Genomic DNA, 16,113 nt, shown 5'->3' with positions numbered 1-16,113 from the left:
TATATATATATATATAGCCTACTTGCAGCATTTTCTGTACTGACTCATTTTTTACCAGAATTTCTAGGAATAGTCTCTTAATGAGCACTAGGTTCTGTGGATAACTGCACAGTGCACAAGAGATGCAGACATTTCCGAGATGTACATATTCTGGTACAGCATAAAACGTCTTTTTCTTCTCTGATGTTCAGAAATTTAAAGGGACAAATTAATGTATAAATTAATTGCTCTTATGTGTAAGATCATTTTAATATTCCACAAATTTTTGCTGATAATGAACCTGACATTGATAGTAATTGGCTGCTTTCCTGATTGGCTAACTGGCCATGATTTACACAGGAGTAATAATGCTATAGATTGGACTTTGTATTTAATACTTTGGTTGTGGTTAAACTAGTTATCAGCAAACATTCATATAACAATGCAATAATGTAATGTACTAGGGCTTTGTATTATCTAATTATGCCTTCATTAAAACTATGAAGCAAGTCATTCCTTTGCCACTGTTATCAGCAAACTAAAGATGGGTAAGGGGGTTGAAATTTAATGCTAGAACTAGCAGTGTTTTTTTTAGTTATTGGCAAAATGTTATATTGTTTTTAGGTTATGAAGATTCAGAGAATGGTGAGTGGATCATTTTATGTTCAGTGCCGTGAGGATGATGAGTCTGGTAGAATTATTATTATTATTATTATTATTATTATTATTAGTTATTTGTAGAGCGCCAACAGATTCCGCGGCGCTGGTAGAAGTCTTAGGGTGAAATTAAAGGGATTTGAAATGTAAAATTAAACTGTTATGACTCATATAGAATATGTAATTTTAAGACACTTTTAAATTAACTTCTATAGTTTGTCCTTTGTTTTCTTGGTATTGTTTTTTGAAAAAGATACATATCCTCAGCAGCAGCATTGCACTACTGGGAGCTAGCTGGGGATTGGTGGCTGGCTACATACATTTGTCTCTTGTCATTGGGTTTCCAGATGTGTTCAGCTAGCTCTCAGTAGTGCATTGCTACTCTAAAACTGACTTTAAAGGGTCAACATTTAAATTCTCATTGATTAATTACCTCTTTGAATAGAAACATTTGCAATATACATGTATTGTCAAAAATGTTTCTAGTAAAAGTTATCGCTGTTTTTTTTCTGTATGTGCATGTGAAGCATAGATAGATATTCTCTGTGCACCAGCATTTTAAATACTACAGCTGCTTAGAGCACCAGTGGGGCTTGTATCATGTCAGCAATTAACAAAATGAGTCATTACCAGATGGTACAAGTCCTTTAGACTCTCTGAGCAAATTCTGTGTTTAAAATGCTGGTGCACGGTGCATACTTAAAAACACGTTTGAAATAGCTATAGGTTTTATTAGAAGCACTATTGCTAATACATGTATATTACAAAAATGCTGCTAATCAAAACTGAAATGTGAAAACCTGGATTCCAATTTTCGCTGGGATGTCCCTTTAACTATATGTTTAATCACTTTACATGGGTTAAATACACTGTTATATGCTAATAGTGCAATAATAAAATGCTTTAAAATATTTTCTTTTTAATTATTGTGTGATTGTAGTCAAAACGTTATACTTTGTAATTAAAGGGACAGTCAACACCAACATTTTTGTTGTTTAAAAAGTTAGATAATACCTTTATTACCCAATTCCCTAGTTTGCCTAACCAACACAGTTGTAATAATACACGTTTTATCTCTGTGATTACCTTGTATTTAAGCCTCTGCACACTGCCCCTTTATTTTAGTTCTTTTGACAGACTTGCATTTTAGCCGCTAAGTGCTGACTCCTAGGTAACTTTGCGTGCGTGAGCTCAATGTTACATATATTACACACATGAGCTAACACCCTCTGGTGGTAAAAAAACTCTCAAAATGCATTCAGATTATAGGCGGCCTTCAAGGTCTAAGAAATTAGCATATATGCCTACCTAGGTTTAGCTTTCAACTAAGAATAACAAGAGAACAAAGCAAAATTGGTGATAAAAGTAAATTGTAAAGTTGTTTAAAATTACATGCCTTTTTTGAATCATGAGTTTTTTTTGGACTTGACTGTCCCTTTAACTGTGCTAACAATTTTTATTATTATTATCAGAGCAAAACGGAGGATGAGGTTGAATCTGCAGAAGATGCTAGTCCTAACAAACGGCACAGTCGTTCCTTAATGGGAAGTTTTTCAAAGCGGAAGGTAAATCGTTTAGTCTTTAACCTTAAATATGCTTCTTTCTTTACCTCCTTCATATGGCAAATTATATTGTAGGTGTATGTTTGCTTTAAATGACACGCAGAAGTTAAATCGAATACAAAAAGCTGATAAACCTATAACTTGTTTGGGTCTTTGAGCATTGAAGGTAAACATTAAACACTGACTACAAAGAATGTTTCCTAAGGCTGCAATTAAGGAATGCAGAGCTTCCAAAAATCTCATTGCTTTATTCAAGTATACATAAAGAAACCTTTGAGATTCTGAGATCTCACTGCTAGTTTTTTGAAGAACCATAATGTTGATTCTGTACATGTGTTAGAACCAAGAATTCCTTTGGTGGTCAGTACGGTTGCTAAAGCTTTGAAATAGTTTAAATAATACATACAAACTAACCTTGAGGAGAGTTCCTTTCAAATCATCAAAAGCATATTGCACTTTGTAAACAGAAAACATGATAGCTGGAGTTAGGGGAAAAAGTTTGATTGTAAAAGGGAATACTATATACAAATTAGCTGGCAAAGCTTTACTTATACAAGCAGTCAGACATAAGTTGTTTGTAAATGTAAATACTTCAATAAATAAAATTGGGAAACATCACTCAGCTAACAGGTACAGAAAAAGGGGCTGCCACCCTTAGCAAATCCTTAAAATATAAATTGATGTTCCAGCCTTCTAGGGTTTATGATAACACAAAAACTTTTCTTTCACTCATGGTTAGTGTTTGACTGAAGCCATTTATTATCAATCAACTGTGTTTACTCTCTTTAAATCATAATGACAACAGAAACTACCCAAATGACCCTGATCCAAAGTTTACATACCCTGGTGATTTTGGCCTGATAACATGTGCACAAAGTTGACACAAAGGGGTTTGAATGGCTAGTAAAGGTAACCATCCTCACCTGTGATCTGTTTTCTTGTAATTAGTGTGTGTGTATATAAAAGGTCAATGAGTTTCTGGACTCCTGACAGACCCTTGCATCTTTCATCCAGTGCTGCACTGATGATTCTGGATTCGTAGTCATGGGGAAAGCAAAATAATTGTTAAAGGATCTGCAGGAAAAGGTAGTTTAACTGTATAAAACAGGAAAGGGATATAAAAAGATATCCAAGGAATTAAAAATGCAACTCAGCAGTGTTCAAACTCTAAAAAAAGAAGTGGAAAATGAGGGGTTCTGTTGAAACCAAACCACAGTCAGGTAGACCAACTCAAATTTCAGCCACAACTGCCAGGAAAATTGTTCAGGATGCAATGACAAGCCCACAAATAACTCCAGGTGAAATACAGGACATGTGGTGTGGCTGTTTCAAGATGCACAATAAGGAGGCACTTGAAGAAAGATGTGCTGCATGGTAGAGTTGCCAGAAGAAAGCCATTACTACGCAAATGCCACAAAGTATCCCGCTTACAATACGCCAAACAGCACAGAGACAAGCCTCAAACCTTCTGGCACAAAGTCATTTGGAGTGATGAGACCAAAATTGAGCTTTTTGGCCACAACCATAAACGCTACATTTGTAGAGAAGTCAACAAGGCCTATGATGAAAGGTACACCATTCCTACTGTGAAACACGAAGATGGAACGCCTCATTTTCCACTTCTTGATTAGAGTTTGAACACTTCTGATTTGCATTCTCAATTCCTTGGATATCTTTTTATATCCATTTCCTGTTTTATACAGTTCAACTACCTTTTTCCCACAGATCCTTTGACAATTCTTTTTCTTTCCCCATGATTTAGAATCCAGAAACGTCAGTGCAGCACTGGATAAAAGATGCAAGGGTCAGTCAGGAGTCCAGAAATTCATTGACCTTTTATACACACACACTAATTACAAGCAAAGAGATCACAGGTGAGGATGGTTACCTTTTAATAGCCATTCAAACCCCTTTGTGTCAACTTGTGCGCATGTTATCAGGCCAAAATCACCAGGGTATGTAAACTTTTGATCAGGGTCATTTGGGTAGTTTATGTTGTCATTATGATTTAAAAAGAGTAAACACAGTTGATTAATAATAAATGGATTCAGCCAAACACTAACCATGAGTGAAAGAAAAGTTTTTGTGTTATTCATATTCTCTGAAAAATAGCCAAAAGCATAAATTCTGCCAGGGTATGTAAACTTATGAGCACAACTGTGTATGTATGTATGTATGTATGTGTGTGTATATATATATATATATATATATATATATATATATATATATATATATATTTCTTTCATGTAATTAGCAAGAGTCCATGAGCTAGTGACGTATGGGATATACATTCCTACCAGGAGGGGCAAAGTTTCCCAAACCTCAAAATGCCTATAAATACACCCCTCACCACACCCACAAATCAGTTTTACAAACTTAGCCTCCTATGGAGGTGGTGAAGTAAGTTTGTGCTAGATTCTACGTTGATATGCGCTCCGCAGCAGGTTGGAGCCCGGTTTTCCTCTCAGCGTGCAGTGAATGTCAGAGGGATGTGAGGAGAGTATTGCCTGTTTGAATTCAATGATCTCCTTCTAGGGGGTCTATTTCATAGGTTCTCTGTTATCGGTCGTAGAGATTCATCTCTTGCCTCCCTTTTCAGATCGACGATATACTCTTATATATATATATACCATTACCTCTGCTGATTTTCGTTTCAGTACTGGTTTGGCTTTCTACAAACATGTAGATGAGTGTCCTGGGGTAAGTAAGTCTTATTTTCTGTGACACTCTAAGCTATGGTTGGGCACTTTTTCAATAAAATTCTAAATATATGTATTCAAACATTTATTTGCCTTGACTCAGGATGTTCAACATTCCTTATTTTCAGACAGTCAGTTTCATATTTGGGATAATGCATTTGAATCAATCATTTTTCTTACCTTAAAAAATTTGACTTTTTTTCCCTGTGGGCTGTTAGGCTCGCGGGGGCTGAAAATGCTTCATTTTATTGCGTCATTCTTGGCGCAGATTTTTTTGGCGCAAAAAATCTTTTCTGTTTCCGGCGTCATATGTGTCGCCGGAAGTTGCGTCATTTTTTGACGTTCTTTTGCGCCAAAAATGTCGGCGTTCCGGATGTGGCGTCATTTTTGGCGCCAAAAGCATTTAGGCGCCAAATAATGTGGGCGTCTTATTTGGCGCTAAAAAAATATGGGCGTCGCTTTTGTCTCCACATTATTTAAGTCTCTTTTTTCCTTGCTTCTGGTTGCTAGAAGCTTGTTCCTTGGCATTTTTCCCATTCCTGAAACTGTCATTTAAGGAATTTGATCAATTTTGCTTTATATGTTGTTTTTTCTCTTACATTTTGCAAGATGTCTCACGTTGCATCTGAGTCAGAAGATACTTCAGGAAAATCGCTGTCTGGTGCTGGAACTACCAAAGCTAAGTGTATCTGCTGTAAACTTTTGGTAGCTGTTCCTCCAGCTGTTGTTTGTATTAATTGTCATGACAAACTTGTTAATGCAGATAATATTTCCTTTAGTAAAGTACCATTACCTGTTGCAGTTCCATCAACATCTAATGTTCAGAGTGTTCCTGATAACATAAGAGATTTTGTTTCTGAATCCATCAAGAAGGCTATGTCTGTTATTCCTCCTTCTAGTAAACATAAAAAATCTTTTAAAACTTCTCTTTATACAGATGAATTTTTAAATGAACATCATCATTCTGATTCTAATGACTCTTCTGGTTCAGAGGATTCTGTCTCAGAGGTTGATGCTGATAAATCTTCATATTTATTTAAAATGGAATTTATTCGTTCTTTACTTAAAGAAGTACTAATTGCTTTAGAAATTTAGGATTCTGGTCCTCTTGATACTAAATCTAAACGTTTAGATAAGGTCTTTAAATCTCCTGTGGTTATTCCAGAAGTTTTTCCTGTTCCTGGTGCTATTTCTGAAGTAATTTCCAGAGAATGGAATAATTTGGGTAATTCATTTACTACTCCTAAACGTTTTAAGCAATTATATCCTGTGCCGTCTGACAGATTAGAATTTTGGGACAAAATCCCTAAAGTTGATGGGGCTATTTCTACCCTTGCTAAACGTACTACTATTCCTACGGCAGATGGTACTTCGTTTAAGGATCCTTTAGACAGGAAAATTGAATCCTTTCTAAGAAAAGCTTATCTGTGTTCAGGTAATCTTCTTAGACCTGCTATATCATTGGCTGATGTTGCTGCAGCTTCAACTTTTTGGTTGGAAACTTTAGCGCAACAAGTAACAGATCATGATTCTCATAATATTATTATTCTTCTTCAACATGATAATAATTTTATCTGTGATGCCATTTTTGATATTTTCAGAGTTGATGTCAGGTTTATGTCTCTAGCTATTTTAGCTAGAAGAGCTTTATGGCTTAAAACTTGGAATGCTGATATGTCTTCTAAATCGACTCTACTTTCCCTTTCTTTCCAGGGTAACAAATTATTTGGTTCTCAGTTGGATTCTATTATCTCAACTGTTACTGGTGGGAAAGGAACTTTTTTACCACAGGATAAAAAATCTAAGGGTAAAAACAGGGCTAATAATCGTTTTCGTTCCTTTCGTTTCAACAAAGAACAAAAGCCTGACCCTTCATCCTCAGGAGCAGTTTCAGTTTGGAAACCATCTCCAGTCTGGAATAAATCCAAGCCTTCTAGAAAAGCAAAGCCAGCTTCTAAGTCCACATGAAGGTGTGGCCCTCATTCCAGCTCAGCTGGTAGGGGGCAGGTTACGTTTTTTCAAAGAAATTTGGATCAATTCTGTTCACAATCTTTGGATTCAGAACATCGTTTCAGAAGGGTACAGAATTGGTTTCAAGATAAGACCTCCTGCAAAGAGATTTTTTCTTTCCCGTGTCCCAGTAAATCCAGTGAAAGCTCAAGCATTTCTGAAATGTGTTTCAGATCTAGAGTTGGCTGGAGTAATTATGCCAGTTCCAGTTCTGGAACAGGGGCTGGGGTTTTATTCGAATCTCTTCATTGTACCAAAGAAGGAAAATTCCTTCAGACCAGTTCTGGATCTAAAAATATTGAATCGTTATGTAAGGATACCAACATTCAAAATGGTAACTGTAAGGACTATCTTGCCTTTTGTTCAGCAAGGGCATTATATGTCCACAATAGATTTACAGGATGCATATCTGCATATTCCGATTCATCCAGATCACTATCAGTTACTGAGATTCTCTTTCCTGGACAAGCATTACCAGTTTGTGGCTCTGCCGTTTGGCCTAGCTACAGCTCCAAGAATTTTTACAAAGGTTCTCGGTGCCCTTCTGTCTGTAATCAGAGAACAGGGTATTGTGGTATTTCCTTATTTGGACGATATCTTGGTACTTGCTCAGTCTGTACATTTAGCAGAATCTCATACGAATCGACTTGTGTTGTTTCTTCAAGATCATGGTTGGAGGATCAATTCACTAAAAAGTTCATTGATTCCTCAGACAAGGGTAACCTTTCTGGGTTTCAAGATAGATTCAGTGATAGATAGATGACAGACAAGAGACGTCTAAAATTGATTTCAGCTTGTCGAAACCTTCAGTCACAATCATTCCCTTCGGTAGCCTTATGCATGGAAATTCTAGGTCTTATGACTGCTGCATCGGACGCGATCCCCTTTGCTCGTTTTCACATGCGACCTCTTCAGCTCTGTATGCTGAATCAATGGTGCAGGGATTACACAAAGATATCTCAATTAATATCTTTAAAACCGATTGTACGACACTCTCTGACGTGGTGGACGGATCACCATCGTTTAGTTCAGGGGGCTTCTTTTGTTCTTCCGACCTGGACTGTAATCTCAACAGATGCAAGTCTTACAGGTTGGGGAGCTGTGTGGGGATCTCTGACGACACAAGGAGTTTGGGAATCTCAGGAGGTGAGATTACCGATCAATATTTTGGAACTCCGTGCAATTTTCAGAGCTCTTCAGTCTTGGCCTCTTCTGAAGAGAGAATCGTTCATTTGTTTTCAGACAGACAATGTCACAACTGTGGCATACATCAATCATCAAGGAGGGACTCACAGTCCTCTGGCTATGAAAGAAGTATCTCGAATTCTGGTTTGGGCGGAATCCAGCTCCTGTCTAATCTCTGCGGTTCATATCCCAGGTATAGATAATTGGGAAGCGGATTATCTCAGTCGCCAAACGTTGCATCCGGGCGAATGGTCTCTTCACCCAGAGGTATTTCTTCAGATTGTTCATATGTGGGAACTTCCAGAAATAGATCTGATGGCGTCTCATCTAAACAAGAAACTTCCCAGGTATCTGTCCAGATCCCGGGATCCTCAGGCAGAGGCAGTGGATGCATTATCACTTCCTTGGAAGTATCATCCTGCCTATATCTTTCCGCCTCTAGTTCTTCTTCCAAGAGTAATCTCCAAGATTCTGAAGGAATGCTCGTTTGTTCTGCTGGTAGCTCCGGCATGGCCTCACAGGTTTTGGTATGCGGATCTTGTCCGGATGGCCTCTTGCCAACCGTGGACTCTTCCGTTAAGACCAGACCTTCTGTCGCAAGGTCCTTTTTTCCATCAGGATCTCAAATCCTTAAATTTAAAGGTATGGAGATTGAACGCTTGATTCTTGGTCAAAGAGGTTTCTCTGACTCTGTGATTAATACTATGTTACAGGCTCGTAAATCTGTATCTAGAGAGATATATTATAGAGTCTGGAAGACTTATATTCTTGGTGTCTTTCTCATCATTTTTCTTGGCATTCTTTCAGAATACCGAGAATTTTACAGTTTCTTCAGGATGGTTTAGATAAAGGTTTGTCCGCAAGTTCCTTGAAAGGACAAATCTCTGCTCTTTCTGTTCTTTTTCACAGAAAGATTGCTAATCTTCCTGATATTCATTGTTTTGTACAAGCTTTGGTTCGTATAAAACCTGTCATTAAGTCAATTTCTCACCCTTGGAGTTTGAATTTGGTTCTGGGGGCTCTTCAAGCTCCTCCTTTTGAACCCATGCATTCATTGGACATTAAATTACTTTCTTGGAAAGTTTTGTTCCTTCTGCCAGAAGAGTCTCTGAATTATCTGCTCTTTCTTGTGAGTCTCCTTTTCTGATTTTTCATCAGGATAAGGCGGTGTTGCGAACTTCTTTTCAATTTTTACTTAAGGTTGTGAATTCCAACAACATTAGTAGAGAAATTGTGGTTCCTTCATTATGTCCTAATCCTAAGAATTCTAAGGAGAAATCGTTGCATTCTTTGGATGTTGTTAGAGCTTTGAAATATTATGTTGAAGCTACTAAGTCTTTCCGAAAGACTTCTAGTCTATTTGTTATCTTTTCCGGTTCTAGAAAAGGCCAGAAAGCTTCTGCCATTTCTTTGGCATCTTGGTTGAAATCTTTAATTCATCATGCCTATGTCGAGTCGGGTAAAACTCCGCCTCAAAGGATTACAGCTCATTCTACTAGGTCAGTTTCTACTTCCTGGGCGTTTAGGAATGAAGCTTCGGTTGATCAGATTTGCAAAGCAGCAACTTGGTCCTCTTTGCATACTTTTACTAAATTCTACCATTTTGATGTGTTTTCTTCTTCTGAAGCAGTTTTTGGTAGAAAAGTACTTCAGGCAGCGGTTTCAGTTTGAATCTTCTGCTTATGTTTTCATTAAACTTTATTTTGGGTGTGGATTATTTTCAGCAGAAATTGTCTGTCTTTATTTTATCCCTCCCTCTCTAGTGACTCTTGCGTGGAGAGATCCACATCTTGGGTAGTCATTATCCCATACGTCACTAGCTCATGGACTCTTGCTAATTACATGAAAGAAAACATAATTTATGTAAGAACTTACCTGATAAATTCATTTCTTTCATATTAGCAAGAGTCCATGAGGCCCACCCTTTTTGTGGTGGTTATGATTTTTTTGTATAAAGCACAATTATTCCAATTCCTTATTTTATATGCTTTCGCACTTTTTTCTTATCACCCCACTTCTTGGCTATTCGTTAAACTGATTTGTGGGTGTGGTGAGGGGTGTATTTATAGGCATTTTGAGGTTTGGGAAACTTTGCCCCTCCTGGTAGGAATGTATATCCCATACGTCACTAGCTCATGGACTCTTGCTAATATGAAAGAAATGAATTTATCAGGTAAGTTCTTACATAAATTATGTTATGTGTACACACATATATATATATATATATATATATATATATGTGTGTGTGTATGAATGTGTGTGTATATATATGTGGATGTATGTATATATATATATATATATATATGTGTGTGTATATATATATATATATATATGTATTCGGTTCAGATTGGATTCATAAATTCGTAAGTTCGGTATATGTTAGGTGGGATGTGCTGTATATTAGACAAGTATTATGTACTGTAATATTAGGTGTAACCCATAGCAGAGTGATATAACCTAATATACTGTACAATACTAGTGTAATTGTGATTAGTCCATGGCCATCCAAACTAATTCGGATTTATTCGTTAGTTTCGGTGCTACGGTAATTCGGAAATTCGAATCGATCCGAAGCTCTGAATTTGACAAATTCGTCCGAATTTTGATTCGTAACGAAACGCACATGTCTAGTTTTCAGAAAGTTTGCAGGGGATCTTATAGCTGTAAGAAATGCAATGCTTTTATAGCATTGCAGAAAAAAATATTGTCCCTTTTTAAAGACTTCATTATCATATCGTAAAATAAATGCATTATAAAACAGAAGGCATTTTTTTATTTTAGAAAAAAGGTGGACGCATCAAAAAGTGTTCAAGCTTAGAAGAGGCTGAAGATAGCTTGGAACGTCAAGGTAGCTTAGCAAGAACATCGGCACATTATGGTCGGTAAGTACAGTTTACAAAGAAAGAAAGGTGAAATGTGTATGGGTGTATTTAAATTTTAAATATAAGCATTTTTGTAAAAAAATTTCAGCAGCATACGCACATATGCTGTGAGGGCTGGTGCCACCAGTATTTAAGCCCAGATTGTTGGAGGTGGTGTGTATTGTGCCTGTAAAGACTTAAAGGGACACTAAACCCAAATTTTTTTCTTTCATGATTCAGATAGAGCATGCAATTTTAAGAAATTTTCTAATTTACTCCTATTATCAATTGTTCTTCATACTCGTGCTATCTTTATTTGAAAAGCAGGAATGTGATGTATAAGAGCCGGCCCATTTTTGGTTGAGAACCTGGGTTATGCTTGCTTATTGGTGGGTAAATGTAAGACTCCAATAAGCAAGCACTATCCATGGTGCTGAACCTAAAATGGGCTGGCTCTTATACATCACATTCCTGCTTTTCAAATAAAGATAGCAAGAGAATGAAGAAACATTGATAATAGGAGTAAATTAGAAAATTTCTTATATTGATAATAGGAGTAAATTAGAAAGCTTATTCAAATTTCATGCTCTATCTGAATCATGAAAGAAAAAAAATTGGGTTCAGTGTCCCTTTAATGTATGTCACATTAAGCCACTATTGACTCTCGGAGAAGGTGTAGTATTTGTATACTGGTGCATAGCCCTTACAGCATATGCCACTAAAACAACAGTAATATCTTTCACTAATAAAATTTTTGCTAATGAATGTTTATTGGAAAAATGTTTCTATTTATGATTGAAATTCACTGATACACATTTCAAATTTGACCTTACTAAGCCTTTAAGATTCTTTATTTTTCGCAAACTATTATATCACGTTACTGTTATCTAATATACTTCATCTACTCTCCAGCATAAATAGGCAGAAGAAAACTATGAAACTTTCGAGAGCCCTGTCCGACCTGGTGAAATATACAAAGTCAGTTGGTATTCATGATGTTGAAACAGAAAGTAAGTTAACAAAAATCCTAGGTTGTGGGAATATTTTTTTTCTATTGGCACATAAAACAATCAGTGACGTTTCGGGATCTCACTCACCCCTTCATCAGACTCAAGTCTGATGAAGGGGTGAGATCTCGAAACATCACAGATTGTTTTGTGTGCCAATAAAGCACTTGGATTTTTATATATATATATATATATATATATATATAATCTCAAAAGTCCAGAACCAAGCACTCACGTTATTGTCAATACTGCCGGGTTGCAGGTGCATATAAAACATACAAGACATCCAACACAGACTGCACACACCAGACTTGTTCCAAAACGAAAATCACCTGTTTAATGTGACATTTCGGGGTCTCCCCCTTTATCAAATATATATAAATATATATATATATATATATATATATATATATATATATATATATATATATATATATATATATATATATATATATATATATATATGCAGTGGATATAAAAAGTATACACACCCCTGTTAAAATGTCATGTTTCTGTGATGTAAAAAAATGAGACAAAGATAAATAATTTCAGAACTTTTTCCACCTTTAATGTGACCTATAAACTGTACAACTCAATTGAAAAACAAACTGAAATCTAGCAGAAGCCTGAAGGTTTTGTGCCAATGTTGTCTGATATTTGGAACTGTTCATTATTCCCTCTACCTTGACTAAGGCCCCAGTTCCAGCTGAAGAAAACTGCCCCAAAGCATGATGCTGCCACCACTATGCTTCACTGTGGGTATGGTGTTCTTTTGGCAATATGCAGTGTTGTTTTTGCGCCAAACATATCTTTTGGAATTATGGCCAAAAAGTTCAACTTTGGTTTCATCAGACCAGAACATCTTTTGCAACATGCTTTTGGGAAACTTCAGATGTGTTGTAGCAAAATTTAGCCGGGCTTGGATGTTTTTTTTTGTTAGAAAAGGCTTCCGTCTTGCCACTCTACCCCATAGCCCAGACAAATGAAGAATACGGGCGATTGTTGTCACATGTACCACACAGCCAGTACTTGCCAGATATTCCTGCAGCTCCTTCAATGTTGCTGTAGGCCTCTTGGCAGCCTCCCAGACCAGTTTTCTTCTCGTCTTTTCATCAATTTTGGAGGGACATCCAGTTCTTGGTAATGTCACTGTTGCACCATATTTTCTTCACTTGATGATAACTGTCTTCAGTGTGTTCCATGGTATATCTAATGCCTTGGAAATTCTTTTGTACCCTTCTCCTGACTGATACCTTTTAACAATGAGATCCCTCTGATGCTTAAGAAGCTCTATATGAATCATGAAAGAAAAAAATTGGGTTCAGTTTCCCTTTAATTCTGAACACCGCTACATCCCCAGTTATAAAAGGGTGTTCACACTTATGCAGCCATATTATTTTATTTTTTTATTTTTATTTCCCTTTAACTAAAAGATTTCAGTTTGTTTTTCAATTGAGTTGTACAGTTTATAGGTCTCATTAAAGGTGGAAAAAGTTCTGAAATGATTTATCTTTGCCTCATTTTTTTACATCACAGAAACCTGACATTTTAACAGGGGTGTGTAGACTTTTTATATCCACTGTGTATATATATGTATATATATATATATATATATATATATATATATATATATATATATATATATATATATATATATATATATATATATATATATATATATATATATATATATAGAGAGAGAGAGAGAGAGATTGACAGAGAGATTGACAAAAGGCAAGCACTCGCTGGTGTTTAATTCAAACAACAGTATTTACTGTACAACAAATCACTGACTGATTTGTTGTACAGTAAATATTGTTGTTTGTGAAATAACTTCTCTATGTACGGATTTGGTGGGCACCCTGGGAGTTGGTACGTTATGAGTGTGCTGGGTTCTCCTGAGAGGAGGAGACCCTGAATCAAATATATAAACACGGGAATGAACCACACTCACAGACTGGACTGAGTACACATCCTAAGCCACTGTAAACTCTACAGCCCTAAACACTGACAGATAGCTGCAAATTTCCCAGCAACCCAGGCAGTTAACCCCTGAGCAGCCTGGGTGACAGGCCCGCACGGAAGCATTACAAACATTATCAACACAACACACAGAAAACCTGGCACTTGTCAGCAGATACACAGTAATGTTTAAAAGCAAAACTGGGGGAAGTCAGTTACATTTCGCTCCAAAGGATCAAGCCCATGACCCACAACAAGGTCTTCCCCTTCCTGGGACCCTAAACCAGCACCCACACAATGCACACTTCCAAACAAACCAACTGGGAACCTCCCAGGGTGACACAGGCTTTTGTAATCTCCCCTATGTAAATACAAAACACAGGAATGAACCACACTCACAGACTGGACAGGGTACACAGACGGGGTCCTGGCTTTTATTTTTGGCATCAAATGTAACTGACTTCCCCCAGTTTTGCTTTTAAACATTACTGTGTATCTGCTGGTGAGTGCCAGGTTTTCTGTGTGTTGTTAATACATATATATATAATAAAAATATACTTTCATTATTTTTTTGTCCCCTTTCCTCAAATTGTGAGCTTTTCAGTTCCTGTTAGAAATGGAAGTGCAGAACACTGTTATATTCCACACAGCCATTGGCTGCACACTCTAGTGACCTATTTATAACTGTCCCTAATTGGCCACAGTAGGGAAGGTAACCTAAGTTACAACATGGCAGCTCTCATTGTTTTATAGACACTAAAACTTTACACTTATTTTGTCAATATTTAAACAGCCAACAAAACTTTAAAAAATACATCTACATGTTATTCTCAGACTAATCTTTTCTTTGAATGAATCATTCTATCTAGCATTTATTTAGTGTTTTATGTCCCTTTAAGGTCAATCAAAAGCTGTAATACTCGTACATTGATCCATTGCAGCAAACTCCTGATTTCTCACTGGATAAAAAGCTACACACTCCTGCTATCAAGCATCAAATCATTGCAGTCAACAGAAAAACAGAAGTGCACACTAAGAGCTAGATTATAAGTGGAGTGCTAATTTATTGCGCTCTCGAAATTGGGCTAATTCGTCCATTTACGAGTGCACAATAAATAACCAGCCATTACAAGTATAAATACTCCACTCACACACCAATTGCTGATTCACAAATTTACAAATTTATAGCTTGATCCAAAAACTTGAATGGGAGAACAGACGATATAATGCACATGTGAAATATATAAAGATGTAACCAATAATGTTGGCTCTGCGTGTGACAGTCACACTATTAAACACCCACAGTCGTCAGATTGAGTAATTAAATGAAAATGAAAGTCACTTACTGAGGGATATAGAGCCGTTCACGCTGACTCCTCACGCTGACTCCTTACTGTGCAAACAATCACCGTTCAATGTCTCGTTCTGTCTCCTGCCTTCCAAACACTGTGAGTAGTGTATTGTATATCCGGGCTCCTGATATCGGTATGGGATACAAGCTAATGCCCCTTGTATAGGTTATACTCCGAGTGTGCCCTATAGGTACCTTAATGAAAGTTCAAAAGTGTCATACAGAAAAAACCCAGACCGGCACCACATCTTGAGTATAAAAACGAGCTTCTTTATTTATCAAAATAAGTTTAAAAGATGGTTAGCACACCAAAAGAAAAAAGGCAATCTTACCAAACAGCTGACTGCTCAGTTTAAAAATGTAACGGCTACAACCTGGGCCCGATGACATCACTGATGCGTTTCAGGTCTTAACCCGTAGTCATATGACGTCATCGGGCCCAGGTTGTAGCCGTTACATTTTTAAACTGAGCAGTCAGCTGTTTGGTAAGATTGCCTTTTTTCTTTTGGTGTGCTAACCATCTTTTAAACTTATTTTGATAAATAAAGAAGCTCGTTTTTATACTCAAGATGTGGTGCCGGTCTGGGTTTTTTCTGTATGAGCCATTACAAGTGGCTGGTTATTGCTACCGCAAGGTCGCGGTAGCCATTAGCGCTCCGAAAATTAACCTGAGATCAGATCTCTGGTTAATTTTCAAAAAGTGCCCCAATTGCCCCAAATGTATGTCTAGTGTGGGTTTTAATATTAAAAAAATAGTAGCATTTTTATTTTTTAAAAACTGCATAAAGCAGTTTTTAGGGCTGAAAGTCGGCGAATGTGGGGTGTTAGAGAAAAACAGCA

The 16,113-nt window shown here is 36.8% G+C and overlaps 1 protein-coding gene across 1 annotated transcript in view; it reads left to right on the top strand.

Moving 5' to 3' along the window:
- The window catches only part of PLCH2 (phospholipase C eta 2), a 974,668-nt gene that overhangs the window by 848,944 nt on the left and 109,611 nt on the right, over window positions 1-16,113 (top strand). The window contains exons 14-16 of the mRNA XM_053690349.1: window positions 2,109-2,201; window positions 10,874-10,974; window positions 11,866-11,963. Coding sequence (XP_053546324.1) covers window positions 2,109-2,201; window positions 10,874-10,974; window positions 11,866-11,963 — 292 coding nt within the window. The remainder of the gene's footprint in view (window positions 1-2,108; window positions 2,202-10,873; window positions 10,975-11,865; window positions 11,964-16,113) is intronic.

This window comes from Bombina bombina, chromosome 8 (genome assembly GCF_027579735.1).
Source record: "Bombina bombina isolate aBomBom1 chromosome 8, aBomBom1.pri, whole genome shotgun sequence".
Classification (NCBI taxonomy): domain Eukaryota; kingdom Metazoa; phylum Chordata; class Amphibia; order Anura; family Bombinatoridae; genus Bombina; species Bombina bombina.
This window is presented reverse-complemented; position numbering and strand designations above follow the sequence as displayed.